Source organism: Lampetra fluviatilis, chromosome 19 (assembly GCF_964198595.1).
Source record: "Lampetra fluviatilis chromosome 19, kcLamFluv1.1, whole genome shotgun sequence".
Taxonomy (NCBI): Eukaryota; Metazoa; Chordata; class Hyperoartia; order Petromyzontiformes; family Petromyzontidae; genus Lampetra; species Lampetra fluviatilis.
Genome location: NC_136293.1, coordinates 7,036,761 through 7,054,881, shown reverse-complemented (window position 1 = coordinate 7,054,881; position 18,121 = coordinate 7,036,761). Strand labels below are relative to the sequence as shown.

At 50.7% G+C, this 18,121-nt stretch overlaps 1 protein-coding gene across 6 annotated transcripts in view; it reads left to right on the top strand.

The window, feature by feature from the left end:
• LOC144937589 (dachshund homolog 1-like) overlaps positions 1 to 18,061 on the top strand; it is a 259,425-nt gene extending 241,364 nt beyond the window's left edge. For 3 of the 6 annotated variants that reach the window (XM_078864909.1, XM_078864908.1, XM_078864901.1), the window contains one exon: positions 17,978 to 18,060. In XM_078864909.1, the coding sequence (XP_078721035.1) occupies positions 17,978 to 18,027 (50 nt within the window). In that variant the 3' untranslated portion in view covers positions 18,028 to 18,060. Of the gene's footprint in view, positions 1 to 17,977 lie in introns of all 6 variants that reach the window. The other 3 variants (XM_078864902.1, XM_078864905.1, XM_078864906.1) reach the window with 3 other exon arrangements.
• The last annotated feature ends 60 nt before the right edge of the window (positions 18,062 to 18,121 follow it).

The following is an 18,121-nucleotide window of genomic DNA, read 5'->3' as shown; positions in this document are numbered from 1 at the left end:
GTCAACGGCGTCGACCGTGAGCAGGACTCGAACTTGGGTGGCCTGGTTCGTAACCGCGGTGTGCCAACTCACTCACTCACTCACTCACTCCTCACTCACTCACTCGCTCGCTCACTCACTCACTCATTCACATACTCACTCACTCACACACTCACTCACTCACACGCTCACTCACTCACATACTCACTCACTCCTCACTCACTCACACACGCGCGGCGATAATGCCCAGGTTTAATAAAGCGTCGGCGGGTTGTAAGCTGACCTCGTAAAACAGAACTAATTCCATGAGCTGCGGAGATGGAGCCAGATTTGTGTTGCAGATTGTGGGGTAAGGAGGGTGGAGGTCGGTGCGTGTATTGGGGGGGGGGGGGGGGGTTGGGGGGGGGGGTTCGGCGTTGCACGAACAAGTGGAACGGGGCTAGGCGCGTGCGTCAGTGAAGGAAGCGACGATTTGGATGGACGCGAATGTCGTTGACCCACGTGGACGACAAAAGGGACCGAACTGACCGATGATCCATACGCCAAGGGCCACCCCCTGGATCTTTGTCTCAACCGGTGCAGAGTGTTGCTTGTGTTGAACCAATGCTGCTGACATAATGCACTTGCGGGATTCCTTATGATTGACGGGAAGGGTAAACAAAAGCTAAATATGCGAATATATATTTCAGTGGCATTTACTTCGTCACGTATTCTCCACGGCGAGGCGAATTGTGTTATTTGTTGCGACAGTAATTAGGATGAAATGTGAGCTGGAAACCCGGCAACTCGCAGAGCCGCTTTTACGTGAAATCAGCAGCGCGCGACTTATTCAGCACCGCGGACAGCGCCCCCGGTTCAATCTCCCCCATTGCCCCCCTCATAACTCATAACACGGCGGCTGGATTAGGGTTAAGAGATTAAGAGGTGAGGGCACTATCTATATTCTCTTATATAAAGCTGGCGAGTATGTATATACACACACATAAGCATCACTCTACCCCATGACATACACACACACACACATCTCCACAGATTTGTTTGTACCGGATTGCATTGATATGCTGTTTACATCGCTAGTATTGCGCGTGTTTACCCAGGAAAGCCTCAATGAAGAAGAAGACCCATTTCCCGAAACGTCGGGAGACAAAGGCGTCCGGGCGGGTTGCTGGCAACCTACAATCTCGTCCACCGTGCGCGTCTTCGTAGGTGTTGCTGGCTATTAACACTTACCCCCGAGCAGTCTGTTAAGGCTACACGGGGCACCTTTGTCTTTGTGAGGAGTCAACGATGTTATTGTTCGCATACTGCGCTACGATCCTACGGCACGGGTTCGATTCCTGGCTATGTAGGATGACCAAAATACAACACGTGCCCACCCAGACAGGCCTTCGGGGTCGACTCAACGCCACACACGGTGTTGATAATGACGAACGTGTTTAGATGTTTCGATTTGAAGCTTTCGTGACTGCAGGGATTCATCTTCTTGGTTCTTTCGATAAAGTCACGTAGAAGGGAAGTAATAAAATCATAAAAATAAAACATAATAAAATAATTCTCACGACGTTTCGGCCACAACGCAAGACGCTGTCTCCCTGACAGACATGGTTTTCAACTGAGGACGGCTGCTTGCGTTGTGGCCGAAACGTCGTGGGAATTATTTTATTAAGTTTTATTTTTATTATTTTATTACTTCCCTTCTACGTGACTTTACCGAAAGAACCAAGAAGGTGTTTAGATGTGTTTTTGGTTTTGGTGTTGTTGGTGTTGTTGGTGTTGTTGTTGGTGTTGTTGGTGTTGCTGTTGCTGTTGGTGTTGATGGTGGTGTTGTTGTTGTTGTTGGTGTTGTTGTTGTTGTTGTTGGTGTTGCTGTTGCTGTTGCTGTTGGTGTTGATGGTGGTGTTGTTGGTGTTGTTGGTGTTGTTGTTGGTGTTGCGGTTGTTGTTGGTGTTGATGGTGTTGCTGTTGTTATTGGTGTTGTTGTTGGTGTTGTTGTCGGTGTTGGTGTTGGTGTTGTTGGTGTTGTTGGTTTTGCTGTTGGTGTTGGTTTTGTTGGTGTTGTTGGTGTTGTTGGTGTTGTTGTTGTCGGTGTTGGTGTTGGTGTTGTTAGTGCTGCTCGTTGTGCCTGTGCATCACTACCTACGCAGAAGCAGCATCACCAAGTAATTAGTCCATCGTCATTTTATTTACTTGGGAGTTCAAAGGCAGCAGCATTGTTTCAAGTGTCGTGATCTACACTGCACCACGTGGGGGCCGTGGCAGTCGGCCATATAACCAGGGTGACGGAAGAGGTTTCCAGGTCACTGCTGTCGGGCTTATATTGGAAATTGCATGTCCGGTTGGCTGGCCCAGTAGGCGGCTGGTTAAATACATTGCTGTTTCGTTATACGCCTGGTTGGATGGTTATATGACTGACTGGGCACCTGAATAGCTGGCCCAATGTCTGGCTGGCTTGTTCGCTGCCTGGTCGGATGTTTGGCTCTGTGTCTGACTGGCTGGTTGTATGACAAAGGCGGCCGGGAGGGGTGCTGGCCAAGCACCCCCTCACGTGCCGTGCCAGGCCTTCATAGGTGCTCGCTAACAGCACTTGACCCAACGGTCCGTTAAATAAAAAAAAAGATTTCTGATTATTATTATTCTTTTTTTATTATGTTTTATTTTCATTATTTTATTATTTACATTCTACGTGACATTACCGAAAGAACCAAGAAGATGAATCCCTGCAGTTACGAAAGCTTTAAATCTAAATCTTTGACTTTGTTGTGATTATATGGCAGGTTGGATATCTGGCGAGCTGGCTGTCTGGTTACATGTCTGGATGTCTGGTTATACACGTGCCTGACTATGGGGACGGCTGGCTGTCTGTCTGTCTGATCGTATCGCCGGGTACCTATCTGGCGAACAGCTGCCCGGTTACGTGTCTGACTGTCTGGCGATCTGGATGTCTGTCTGGATGTTTGTCTGGCTGGCTGGCTGTCACGTGCTTTTCGGTGGTTTTGCTTGGCCGCTTAGAATGTCTGGCTGAATGTTTGAGCGAGTGTCTGGTGGCTATCCGCTTGCATGCCTGGCCGCGTGTAGGTCGCCGGCTGTCTGTGCGGTTGGTTTTTATTCCGAGCCGCGGTGACCGGCTGCGCGTGAGATATTGGTGTCGCGTGGACGAGTCGCGGTGATGTCAGTAAATGCAATAACGCCCGATATAATCAGCCTGGGCCCCGCTAAGCCCCCCAACTCTATTCGTTCTTACAGCAGCAAAGCCCAGGGTTTATTTCATCACTTTATTTTTTTGGGGGGGTGGAGGGGGAGGGGAGGGAGGGGGAAGGCGGGGGGGGCACTGAATTCAAAGACTGGATAGAGATGGGGGAGGTTGTAAGCAAATCTGGATTTGGATAAAATTATAAATAAGTTCCTTCCCATTTATGTTCAGTCCCCCCCCCACCCCATTTCTCCCCGAACTCAATTGTGGATACGGAAAAAGAGTTTAATGTTAAAGATAATCCACCAATCAGAAGGCGACAGGCACACGGAGGTCAACTGTAATGAAAACGGGCTGAAGGGAAAGTCGCGGTGTAACCTGCGGAGATAACCCCTCTCCACCCCCCCCCCACCTCTCATTCACTCATTCAGTTTCATCCCCTCTCCTCCAAACCAAGCAGCCGTCCGTCTCCGCCCCCACCCACAGCCCCCCCCCCCAAGCCCCCCTCCAAGCCCCCCCCCCCCAAGCCCCCCCAACACGCAGCACAGACAACCTCCTCCGCTCAGCAACACACTCGCAGCCCCCCCCCCCCCCACTGCGCCATCTCCGATCATTTCTGTCACCACCCCCCACCTTCCCCCCCACCACTTCTATCATCTCTCCCCCCAATCACCCCCCCCCCACTCTCCTTCCCCAAGTCCTCCCCCACCGCACAGACACAGCGCCGGCTTACAGCCCAGCCAACCCAGCCGTGTAACTCCACTCACGTACAGCAACCACCCCCACCCCTTACTCACCCCCCCCCTTCCCCCAACCAATCCATATCCCCCACTGCCCCCACCTCCACCACCACCAACACACAGAGAGCGCGGCCACCACCACCAGCCAGAATTTCAACTCCACTCAGCGCTGCTGCCAGCAAACTGGATTACTTTTCATTCCGCTGTAATCCTCGGCTCACATTAACCTCAAGGAATTTCAGAGTCTCATTTCAGCGAGCAGAATTTCTCTCTCTCTCTCTTCCATTATATATATATATTTTATCGCTGTTTGGCTTGATAACAGACTAAGCTGGCGTAGGGTTTTTTTTTGACAATATTTATTATCGGTCTCGGTATAATAGCACGATCCAGAAATATGTATTTGACAAAGACACGCGGTGAAGGTTATGGTTGCAGATTTATCTATTTATTTCTTCACTCACGGCGTCGTTTGTAAATGCCCCCGTGCAAGGGGGGCTACGGAGGAGATGGAACCACGTGGCGAGATGTTAACTACCTCGCCTGATATACTGGAGGTCGCGGTCTCGATTCCGACTGTGTATTTGGAGTTTGCGTGTTCTCCCCGTGGTCACGTGGATTTGTCTCGCTTCTGAAAAGAACGAAATATGTCAGTGGGCCGTACCTGATACAATAAAAATAGTAAAATAGTAGTTTTATGCTACAGGAATCCGATGAGCTGAAACGCTTTTTTTTTCTTTCACAGATGTCCAGTCGACATGTTTACACGTGGCACACACAGAGTAACACAGAGTCTTTGCCACGTCTAGTAGCCACTCCGCACAAATAGAGACATTATGATTTTATTCATTCAGCCCTGTTGGCTTTCCATACATATGAGTTGTTATTATTATTATTATTATATACAACATTATTAATCTGCCTTTGTTTAAGGCAAGCAAACTCTTGACCAGCGTAGACTTCCTGGGTCTCATCATTAAAGCACAAACGGCATAAACAAAATCTCTGCACTGCCTCCAAACACACATTAATACATTGTTGTTCGAGCACAATAGAGGGATATTTTGCGAGACGAACGCCACGATTTGATGATCGCTGACCGTACGTCACACGATGTATCGCCAAATATTGCTGGCGAAGGCGCCTCGAGACAATGCCGACGCATATTGATCTGACATTTGCAAAGGTTCACCCTTCAGGGAGGGGCAGGTGGGGATGCTGTGATCACCCGCACTGACAAAGTTGAACAGAAACTGAAAAGGGGGTAAGGGCGACGCGTCGGAAGAGGGGGAGCCAAGGGTGTGGTGGAATCGTTGGTTATGGCTAGTATTAACACTAGTGGTGAGTGGGTTATGGTTAGTTTAACACTGGTGGTGCGTTAGTTATGGTTAGTTTAACACTGGTGGTGAGTTATTTATGGTTAGTTTAACACTGGTGACTAGTGGGTTGTGGTTAGTATTAACACTGGTGGTGAGTTAGTTATGGTTAGTTTAACACTGGTGGTGAGTTGGTTATGGTTAGTATTAACACTAGTGGTGAGTGGGTTATGGTTAGTTTAACACTGGTGGTGCGTTAGTTATGGTTAGTTTAACACTGGTGGTGAGTTATTTATGGTTAGTTTAACACTGGTGACTAGTGGGTTGTGGTTAGTATTAACACTGGTGGTGAGTTGGCCGCTTGGTTATTGTGGGATAGCAATAGTTACTGGTTGGCCATGTTCAGAGGCAGGGTTAATTGGCAGGGTTAGGGGTAAGGCGAACATCAGTGGCTAGGCACCTTGGTGACATCTCCACATGCTGATCGGTAGTTGTTTCTGGTTGTGTTCACTCACCCACAATAACATTGGTATCTGAAAACATTATGGACCTGTGTGTGTGTGTATCGGCATGCGTGTGTGTGTGTGTGTGGGTATCGGCACGCGTGAGTGAGTGTGTGTGTGGGTATCGGCATGGGTGAGTGAGTGTGTGTGTGTATCGGCATGCGTGAGTGAGTGTGTCTATCGGCATGGGTGAGTGAGTGTGTGTGTATCGGCATGCGTGAGTGAGTGTGTCTATCGGCATGGGTGAGTGAGTGTGTGTGTATCGGCATGGGTGTGTGTGTGTGGGTATCGGCATGGGTGTGTGTGTGTGGGTTTCGGCATGCATGAGTGTGTGTATCGGCATGGGTGAGTGTGTGTGTGTGTATCGGCATGCGTGAGTGTGTATGGGTATCGGCACGCGTGAGTGTATGTGTGGGTATCGGCATGGGTGAGTGTGTGTGTGTGGGTATCGGCATGGGAGTGAGTGTGTGGGTATCGGCATGCGTGAGTGTGTGTGGGTATCGGCATGCGTGAGTGAGTGTGTGTGTATCGGCATGGGTGTGTGTGTGTGTATCGGTATGCGTGAGTGTGTGTGTGGGTATCGGCATGCGTGTGTGTGTGTATCGGCATGCGTGAGTGTGTGTGTATCGGCATGCGTGTGTGTGTGTGTGGGTATCGACATGCGTGAGTGTGTGTGTGTGAGTATCGGCATGCGTGAGTGTGTGTGTGTGAGTATCGGCATGCGTGAGTGTGTGTGTGGGTATCGGCATGCGTGAGTGTGTGTGTATCGGCATGCGTGAGTGTGTGTGTGGGTGTCGGCATGCGTGAGTGTGTGTGTGTGAGTATCGGCATGCGTGAGTGTGTGTGTGGGTATCGGCATGCGTGAGTGTGTGTGTGGGTATCGGCATGGGTGAGTGTGTGTGTGGGTATCGGCATGCGTGAGTGTGTGTGTGGGTATCGGCATGCGTGAGTGAGTGTGTGGGTATCGGCATGCGTGAGTGTGTGTGTGTGGGTATCGGCATGCGTGAGTGTGTGTGTGGGTATCGGCATGCGTGAGTGAGTGTGTATCGGCATGGGTGAGTGTGTGTGTGGGTATCGGCATACGTGAGTGTGTGTGTGGGTATCGGCATGCGTGAGTGAGTGTGTGGGTATCGGCATGCGTGAGTGTGTGTGTATCGGCATGCGTGAGTGTGTGTGTGGGTATCGGCATGCGTGAGTGAGTGTGTGGGTATCGGCATGCGTGAGTGAGTGTGTGTGCATCGGCATGCGTGTGTGTGTGTGTGGGTATCGGCATGCGTGAGTGAGTGTGTGGGTGTCGGCATGCGTGAGTGAGTGTGTGGGTGTCGGCATGCGTGAGTGAGTGTGTGGGTGTCGGCATGCGTGAGTGAGTGTGTGGGTATCGGCATGCGTGTGTGTGTGTGTGTATCGGCATGCGTGAGTGTGTGTGCATCGGCATGCATGAGTGTGTGTGTGGGTATCGGCATGCGTGAGTGAGTGTGTGTGTATCGGCATGCGTGAGTGTGTGTGTGTATCGGCATGCGTGAGTGTGTGTGTGGGTATCGCATGCGTGAGTGAGTGTGTGGGTGTCGGCATGCGTGAGTGAGTGTGTGGGTATCGGCATGCGTGTGTGTGTGTGTGTATCGGCATGCGTGAGTGTGTGTGCATCGGCATGCATGAGTGTGTGTGTGGGTATCGGCATGCGTGAGTGAGTGTGTGTGTATCGGCATGCGTGAGTGTGTGTGTGGGTATCGGCATGCGTGAGTGAGTGTGTGGGTATCGGCATGCGTGAGTGTGTGTGTGGGTATCGGCATGCGTGAGTGAGTGTGTGGGTATCGGCATGGGTGAGTGAGTGTGTGGGTATCGGCATGCGTGAGTGTGTGTGTGGGTATCGGCATGCGTGAGTGTGTGTGTGGGTATCGGCATGCGTGAGTGTGTGTGTGGGTATCGGCATGGGTGAGTGAGTGTGTGGGTATCGGCATGCGTGAGTGTGTGTGTGTGTATCGGCATGCGTGAGTGTGTGTGTGGGTATCGGCATGCGTGAGTGAGTGTGTGTGTATCGGCATGGGTGTGTGTGTGTGGGTATTGGCATGCGTGTGTGTGTGTGCACTTGTTTGTAGGTTGATCTTCATGACTGCCGGCTGCTGTCAGTCTAATTTAAGGCCGCGGTCATGGTTATTTAAATTAATTAATTAAATTAAAGACTCGTGTCCGACTCGCTTAGCGAACACATCGCCTGATCAGCCAAGGGGTCAGGGCGGGTAGGGGAGGTGGCGGGCGACCCCACGGATCGCTCCCTAAAGGATCCATCGCGCCCTCCCCCCCTTCTCCATCTTCGAGGAATTCTAAATTATCTGAAATGATTTAATTCGGCACATTTGCCTAACACGGAGGCGAAACAATGTATGGGTTTAACAATGAGCGCTCTCTCTCTCTCTCTCACTCCCTGAAAGAGTGTAGTGTGTTGTAGTAGGGGTTTACCCTTTAAACTGGTACACAAACTGACACCTTTATACAAGGCATCATGTTTACAATAACCACAACACAAGCAGTTAAAATGCAAACAAAAATAAACAACTCTGATACTGATAATAATATGCACTGTCGTTGAAGTTGATTGGTCCACACCTGAGACAGCTTTTCTTAGAGCCTAGTCTCCATTGGTGTTGGACCAGATGACGCCAAAAGGCGTACAACTCAAAAACAGTGCACTATCAGAGTATTGAGAGCTCGGGATAAGCATTTACACTGAGACCTCCTTTACCAGTGGCAAAATATAGTAGTAGGTTTAAAGGGTAAAAACTTACTACTATATTTTGCCACTGGTAAAGGAGGTCTCATAGTGTAGTGTGTTGTTTTTTCTCTTCCCCAGTAAACATTGGTTTTGAACATTGCTAAAAGACACGTGCAGCGATCACACCGATTACAACTCTCCCCACGCACAAACCAGTGTGCAAGCCTTTGCATTGTTGAGAATGATCTGAATGCTAATGGCTGAACGGTGAAGGCGCAGTTCTGCAATTTCTCGCTCAAGACACTGCTGACGGAAAGGGGCCTCCACTAGAAAGGGGAGATCCGGAGGAGCCAATTGACAAGGGGGGGGGGGGGGTTACGTTGGCCTACTCTTCCTGCTGTCAATTGCAAAAGATATACATATGTGGGCCGTGTGCAATCTTTAACAAGCGAAGTCATTTTCCCTACTTTTGAATGTACACCGCTAGTTATGAAAGCAAGACATGTAAGTGTTATTGTCTGCTGTCTGCATGTCTGGCCATACGAGCTGTATCCTCATCCCCATTGGCAGCTCTGCGCCTGGACTGGAAATGACACCACCATCCCAAACCAGCCGGTCCATGTAGCGACCTCAGGTGACTATCTAAAATACTGTCCTAGTTGTGTCCACCCCGAGGAGAGATGGCAGGTTGAGCTGACTGACCGACATGAAAAGACGAGAGGACGAGAGGATAGTCTACGTATGGTGGGAAAGAAGATCAACATACATACACGAAACCGACGTGTTGAACAACAAACAACAGAGATCACAACAACAACAAGTTCAAGTAAATGTATTAGCTATAGCCCTGTGAGCCATTCGGCTCTTGAACAACAACAGCAACAGTCAGACCTTGCTGTGAATCGTTGTTCAACAAGACCAACAACAACTCCTATCCACGTGCAAAACAAAAATAGTGGGTGAGAAGTTAATTTCGAATTTGGGGGTCGATGATGGGGGGGGGGGTCGATGGGGGGGGGGGGGGGATTGAGGGAGCCTGACTGGGATGAGACGTGAGCGGTGAGCGTGGGGTGGTGATGGTGGTGATAGCGGTGGCGGGAGGCGCCAATCGCGAATCGCAAATTAGTTTCCGTCGGTGAGCGTGCGTGCGTGCGAGTGATGGCTGACAGCAGAGTAATTGAGTTGTCGGGCAGGGAAGAGTCACTCTCGGTGGTGGATTCTGGACGGCGGAGGCGGAAGAGGCGAGACTCGTGGGCACGGCAGACAGCCGCGTCAAAGCGGCAGCTGCTACCTCTCCGCCGGCCACGTGGGTCGTCTGACTCCACCGCGCGCGAACCTTCTCGCTCTGTGCACTCGCGTGGCCACCGCCACCAGCAGTAGTAGCAGCAGCAACAGCGAAATTTTGTTCCGTCAACAACTCAACAAGACCCATTGCTGCCCCCCCCACAACATTACACATCCCCCACCCCAACACCCACCACACCCCACACCCCCCCCCCCCCTCAAATTTGTGTTTTAAAACGTCCAGTGGACAACAACAAAGCAAACTGGGACACGAGAAAAATGAAGGAAGAAAAATCACGCGTACGCATGTAGTTACGTAACGCTCTCCAACAGGGATAGCAATTGTACGTGTTATCGTTTGTTTTAAGACGCAGGTCGAGGAGACGTTGACGACGATGACGATGTCACGCGTAGCACGAAGTGCGACGACGCGAGATGACGACGCTGCGTAACGATGGCATTGTGGGAATGTGACAGCCACTTAGTGAATGGATGTTTTTTTTTTTTCTAGAATGTTAACGGGAGTTCACAAATAGTTGCACCCCGTGAGTCACGGCTAACAAACTATTCAGTGACGCTGCCACTGTGATGGCAGTGGTGCAGAAGCACAGTTCACATGAACACAATAACACCGCGTGTGACCTTCAGAGGGGGTAAATATGACGACGTTCCGGGCAATGACCCTTCTTCACGGCGTGTAGGCCAGAGAAGCAGAGCCAACTGCTTTACTTCTCAACTCTCTACTCAACCTCCACTCGTATGTGCCGTGAAGGGCGATTGCCCGAAACGTCGCCTATTAGATTTTTATTTTTATTTTGAAGGCCACGCGCGCGCGCGCACACACACACGCGGTGTGTTACAGACGCACGTGTTGAGAGTCCATTCATCAACGTGGAGCACGTGTGATACATAAGCTGCACACGTCCACAAAGGTGCGCCAACACGCACAACGCAACGTGAACGCGTCGATGACTAAGCACGTGCATTTAATAATTTATTTTAATCTACTTAGCTAACAAATGGCATGCCTCAATGTGAAACAATGAATTGATCCGAGTAAAAAGAAAAATCTATTCAGTTTTCACATACGAATATGTATGCACCCGGAACTTCTTTTGCACCGTGCGTAGCCAACCGTGCTGATCGGGGGTGGGGGAGGGGGGTACAATAAACTAAACACAAAAAGCAGTTCTGAAGAAATTCGTTTTCAGTCGAGATTGAAAAGTGCATCGCTACAGTGGCCTCCTAAGATCGGAAGGAAGAGCGTTCCAGACGGCCGCAGAAGCGGCATCTGAAAGCGCTCGAGGCGGTGACCGCCCTTGTTCGATGGCCCAGCCAAACGCCGCTGCTGCGAGAATGACCGCGGTTCGTGTGATGGTCCATGCCCCTTGACGAGGTCAGCGAGGTATTGCCGCTCGTTTGCGACAAGCACTTTGTGTGCGGTGGCGGTCTCGCGTAGTGCGGGAATTCAACTCGACTCGCAGGCGAGTTAGCGCATCGCGCGATGAACCCGGCGATTCGAGTTAGGCGACGAATTTTCTGAACCGGTCCCTGGACTTCCCACGGTCGACTCAGCCTTAAACGAGTATCTGGTGTGATGTGCAAACATCGCCACTGGGGAGTGGCGTTGGCCACCCACCTCTTTGTGTGCTGCGCCGGCCTTAATAGGTGCTCGCTAACAGCACTTGCCCTTTGAAGGCCGTATGAGGGAACTTTGTTCTTTGCTCTTGTTGTTACACGAGCGCGACTAACAGCGCATGGTCTCTCCCCATGTAGCGTGCTGGCTTACCGTCGCATCAGCCGAACCATGCAGCCCCCGTACACCCTCCCTTCCCATGAAGGGAGGGTTTACATGGGAGCTGGTGCAGGGGGCAGTGTGGGGTCACGCGATCCACGGTCTGATTCTGGTGACGAGGGCAGTCACAGTGCCGACTCTTCTTCATCGTCCATCGAGGAAACAGGTGTGCACGTCTGCCATGCACTCTTCTTCGGCGATTTAATTCAAACGACTGCGTCCTGGCGAGGTCAAAAGCCCGACGTTTTGATGGCCAGTGGTTGAGACGAAGTACGGATTGGCAGTCAAAGGAGGCAACATGCACGAGGGGACGTACATCGCCGAGATGGAACGGTGTGTATCGGACTGTCAAACCTATGTTTGCTTCTTTTTGAGTCAATATATATATAAAAATGAATTTAACGTTACTTTCAGGAGTGCCACCATTCTGCTTCCGTACCATCACTGGAGTGGTTTCTTACATCGAAAGAAAAATAAAACCACGCAAAGGTTGATATAAATGGTTCACGAAGGTCATAGGGAACCAAACAATGGGCAATTGAGGGGGCAAAACAACCACTCAAAACAAACTAAATACAAAAACGGAGCGTTCTACAATCGACCGCCTACAATCCATCAGATTCGGTAAAAGTCAATAATTATGAAAATACACCGTTTTTGCCGGGCTTTTGTGGACTATGAATAGACATTTGACTCATTGGAAAATGATGGAGACAATTAAGTTCTCAAAAGCCAAGGCCTATACAAACAAACATGTGCCATTGTCATCAGCATGCTCACTCATTATCTCTCCGTTGTCAGATGTGGTCCTGCCCACTTTCTCACCATCGCTCACAGCTCTGCACGCGATTTCACAATCCGTCTCGCTCCTGCCCACACGCTCATCTCATCCCGTCGTCATTCCGTCGGGCGAGTTTTTCCTCCACTGGCTGCCATTCTTTCGCCGGTCTCATCCATCGGCTGTCAACCCCCCCCCTCCCCCCTGTCGAGTCATGTGTTCCTTAATCCTCGCGGAGATGGAGGGACGAAATCAGCTCGCGTGCGGGAGCTCTGTGGATGGTCGCGTCGCGTGACCGTCAGAGACGGCGACGGCTTGGGGAGGCAGGAGGAGGGGGTGGCCTTCATGAAGCAGTAGATAGCCCATGGCTGACGACGGACATTGACGGAGAATGGGGTTGTTTTGATGGGACCGAGGTTATAATTTACCCCCCCCCCCACCGCCGCGACAAGCGGAGTGTCGGTATTTACCGTTGCGATTGCCTTTGCATCGCTGAGGCCAGCGAGCACCCACGGCATTCCTGGCAATTTGTCCATTCTTTCTCGCGAGAGGTCACGCGGCAAACGTGCGTGGACAATGCGCAATAATTTACGGGGCGATTGTTGCACCGCTCGAATGTCATATTGCGGCCAATATGACCATTCAGCCGGGCATTTTTCACCGGAACAGATTTTTCTCTCTCTCTCTCTCGCTCTCTTTTTCTCACACGGAGCGTGATTATATAGCAGCCGGCAATTGTGATGAATGTTAGGCTGCGGTTTGGCAGCGGAAGATTTATATATATATATATATTATTTTTTTTGCATTGTATTTATTATTTTCGAAACGGCTCGTCAGGAAATCTGACGCAGAAAAAAAAACATTGCGCACAAAAAATTCGCGGCGGTCGTGAATTTGAGGTCGGTTAAATGTTTGAGTGTAACAAGACGCAGGCTGTGTCAAACTGCATCGTAAATCCCCCACCCCCCTACTCCCAAATCCCACCCCCGAAGCACCCTCCTCCCCACTGCCCCCCCCCTCACCCTCACGTATTATCGTCAGATATCTTTTTTTTACATTCAATACATCTCGCGATTGTAGAGAAGGTGCCTGCGGCAGCCTCAACGGCCGAGAGTGAAGCGGAAACCCGTCGACCGATTGAACCGACCGAGAATCTGTCAGCCTGCTGAGTAGCACGACTCCGCTTAAATTGTGCGTGGATGGGGGGTGGGGGGGGCATGCTTACAACACCTCTGGCGGATGTGCGGGAGGGAGAGGGTTGTCACGACACGGTCAATGTTAAGCAGAATTTAACCAACTATTAACACGCCGGACAGATTGGATAAAGATGCTATCTGCGGTGGTGTCCAGCGCGCATGCGACTCGAGTCGTCTTCACGCATTTCATTTGCGCATTTGTCGAGTCGAAGTCGACCACTGCAGACGCCAGTTCACGATTTGTCCTTGCCGCGGCCAACGTCTGTGGCGAGTGATATCATCTGCACCGGTCCCGGGCTCGCCTCTTCACAATCGAAAACTCGCACTGACCACCAGCGTAGGGAAGTATGGTCATACAACGCAGTGCAGTATGGTCATACAACGCAGTGCAGTATGGTCATACAACGCAGTGAAGGGTGGTCATACAACGCAGTGAAGGGTGGTCATACAACGCAGTGCAGTATGGTCATACAACGCAGTGCAGTATGGTCATACAACGCAGTGAAGTGTGGTCATACAACGCAGTGAAGGGTGGTCATACAACGCAGTGCAGTATGGTCATACAACGAAGTGCAGTATGGTCATACAACGCAGTGCAGTATGATCATACAACACAGTGCAGTATGGTCATACAACGCAGTGAAGTGTGGCCATACAACGCAGTGAAGGGTGGTCATACAACGCAGTGCAGTATGGTCATACAACGCAGTGCAGTATGGTGATACAACGCAGTGAAGGGTGGTCATACAACGTAGTGCACTATGGTCATACAACGCAGTGCAGTATGGTCATACAACGCAGTGAAGGGTGGTCATACAACGCAGTGAAGGGTGGTCATACAACCCAGTGAAGTGTGGTCATACAACGTAGTGCACTATGGTCATACAACGCAGTGCAGTATGGTCATACAACGCAGTGCATTCTGGTCATACAACGCCGACTCGCCCTTCCAGTCTCCACGACCGACGCGGCACGGGGAGGCCGACCATCCATCAGTGATATTATTGTTGTTGTTGTTGTTATAGGAGTATCGGATATTTGGGATTCAGATAAGGCGGTGAGTCGATGTCGCCGGGATGTGACTTTGGTTTCGTTGGCGCTGAAGTGTCAAGCCGCTGACCTTATATCCCACGAAGAGAGAGAGAGAGAGACACACACAAACACACACACGCACTGGGTTTGTCACACATCAAGCAAGCACCCACTCCCGAGCAGTGTGAACTGCCCCGTTTACCTGCCGTCACCAATGCGGCATGAAAGAAAGAAAAAAACCACACGCACGTTAAAAGTTTACGCATTTTCGCCGGGTTTCACCGCCATCTGTCAGCCGTAATTTCTGCTCCGCCCAATGTGTTATGCCGAGCCTGCGCCGACTCACACAACCTTAATGAGGATTCAGCACGTGGAGCTAATGCTGACTCCACGCTGCCAAGCCGCTAATAGTGATCGTAGATACACGCGGACGCGGCTGTCCGCGCGCGGCGTAGATCACTCGCATCCCGTTGTCCTAGTGGCGTGGCTAACCCGCGCGATGACATTGAGCGAGCGCAGGGTCATGTCCACACCATGGGCGGGTAGGGGAAATTAAAACCACACACACACACTTTACTGCACGTTTAAAATACATGTGTTTTTTTGTTTTTGCGTGGTGGTTTCTGTTGTTGCGTAAGTTTGGAGGAACAAAAATATATATTCGGGGGAAGGTGTACTGGGAGCTGAAATAAAAAATGTTATAAAACGAAATACGGACTGCGAAGAATTAAATATATTTTATTTCTATTATTTATTTTCATCTGGCAAGTTTGCCACGAGGAGAGTGCGGGTGATAGACCGACTCGACCAAGGGCACGGGTTCACCGATTGTATCGAGTGGTGGGTGACCTTGGCACCTCTGTCGTTTTTTTTTGCTCACATTATCTAATTAAACTAAATCGCACCGTTCAACTTTGAATTCCAATAAGTGCCATTTACTTGATTAAATTTTCGTAGTTCTTGCGCACAATTGGTGAGATGGACAGACACACAAACACGTGTGCGCTCTTTCGATAATACATCCTATCGTTCCACTGTATCTCGAAACTACGAAGGCATTTCACGAACTAGTTTAAATGAATAAAGCCGCACGTCATGAATCCCATTAATTTTTAGTCACAATCAGTGGCGCTGCTGGCTTGAAAAAAAAACGACGCTTCTACGGATCACATCTACGTTCTGACCAAATCGTATTTGAGCGCTTTCCAGGGTCGATTTGCTCACGGGGCCTAATGTTTTCGCACAGGCGTCCAGGAATTCAACGAAGGTTGCCGGATGTCCTCGCTCAGCCGCCGGCAATCGGACGAACGCCCTTGACCCATCGAGGGCCAGGCCTGCCTCTCTGGTTCGTGAAAAATTTTGACAAAACAAAGCCAAAAAGCCGTTCCACTCGATGCGATTTATGTGACACACCTACGCGCCGCGCAGAGCCTATGCGCTGTACCGCTTGAGTGTTTCCATAACGCCACGATGCATTTAAAGCCACGGTGCGTTTGATCAATGTACGGCTTCGGGTGTATTGTTTCGTTATGAGTTCTGATTGTTATGCATTACTTGCGCTCCCGCACTGCTTATTGAACTAAATAACAATATAGATCTGCCCGCTGTCGTGTTAACAGAGAGGAAACCGGATTTGCTTTGAAGTAGGTTTTTATTTGTTTCGCGTGCATTTCGAATCGTTTGGTGCGATTTCTCAGTCTACTCTTTTGTACTTTCGCAGGTGAATATTTGTTACAATAATGCAACTCAGCGATAACAAAAATAGACGTTTCAAAGTTTGCCGGCGAAATTGATCGGCAAAAAACTTTGGATAATTCATCGTTGATTAATTGGAGGTTCTTTGTTTTATCTCGATTTGTTAATCTGCAGATCGATGTTGATGATGGGAGAGGACAATTCATCTTGCCACCCCAGTTCTGCCTCCCTCCCCCTCCCCGCAATCTCGGCTCCCTCCCTCAAACCGTCACCCCCCCCCTCCCACTCACTGCCCCATCACCACCACCACCACCCCCGCATCACCACCACTGCACAAATAATCCAACCCATCCCAGCTCCCTCGCACTCGCTGTCTCTCCGCACCCTAAATCCTCACACTCCCGTTCCTCGCCCCTCCACCAACCAATACAAAGACAAAGATCTCCCGGTATAGCCTGAACAGACTTTTGGGGCAAGTGCTGTTAGCGAGCACCTATGAAGGCCAAAACGGCGCACGAGGGGGTGGGTTGCCAGCACCACGTCCGACCACCTTTGCCTCCGTAGAAGCACCGCACCAGGGACTCATCTGAGGCTGAGTCGATCTGGGGGTAGCCTAGGACCGTTTCAAATATCCATCACTGGTGTTTGCCGTGAGCGGGACTCGAACTCAGCTCGCCGGGTTCGTAGCGCAACGCTCTAACCACTGCACCACCACTCCCCATCCCACAAAGACAAAGACCCGCCGTATAGCCTTAACATACTGTTGGGGCAAGTGCTGTTAGCGATCACCTATGAAGGCCAAAACGGCGCACGAGGGGGTGGGTAGCCAGCACCACGTCCGACCTCCTTTGTCTCCCCAGTCTCGATTGTTACACACCGCACCAGGTTCTCATTTAAGGCTGAGTCGACCTAGCGGAGGCCGAGGACCGGTTCGGATAATCGTCACTGGTCGTGGCCATGAGCAAAAATCGAACTCGGGTCGCCGGGTTCGTAGCGCAGTGCGCAAACCGCTGCACCACCGCTCCCCATCCAACAACACACACACACACGCCCGCCCTCACAACCTAGTCTAGCTTCTCCGCAACCCAATCAATACCCATTAACTCCCCTGTTTGAACACGGCCCGTGGATTAATACATCACACCCAAAACCAGGACAACAAAAGAAGGGAGTAATTTTTCTTCTTCCTCCACCACCACCACCACCACCACCTCCTCCTCCTCCTCCTCGTCCACCACCGCTCGAGGCCACTCTCATTATTCCGCCCTCGCACGTCGCTGTTGTTGCGGGTGCTGTTGAGTTCCGAGTGTGTTTGCCCGGAGCTCCGATTTAAAAGACGGTGCCCCACCCCCCACCCCCCACCCCCCACCCCCCACCCCCCCCCCACCCCCCCCACCCCCACGTGCTCGCGCGGAATAAGAATGTGTATCCGAGACCTGTGCGGTGGCGGTGGTGGCGGTGGTGGCGGCCTACATTTGAAAACGACAAAATACAAATTTTGCATCGGACAAATGGTTTAAATGTTTTTTTGTTTAATAAACTAAATATATAATGACAACTCCCCGAGGAACACGGACACACTAATGCACCCTGTCCATTACGGGCGCATTAAAGGGAGTAACGTTCTCCCACGAATCTTTTGTTTTTTAGTATTCTTCTGTTACTCGTGTCAGATTATGTTTTTTTTTTTTGGGGGGGGGGGGGGCAGTGTAATCGCGTTACATGATCGCTGACGCTAAGTCGCTTGTCTTCCCTGCAGCTGAAGGCTACACACAGGGACGAGACGAAGACTCCACGTCTGCCCGATAAAGCTTCCCCATCATCATCATCACAGCCACGCTCAATCCACCGCTGGGTGAAGACGTTCCACAGACCGGCGCGCATTTCTCGCCGAACTGCGATG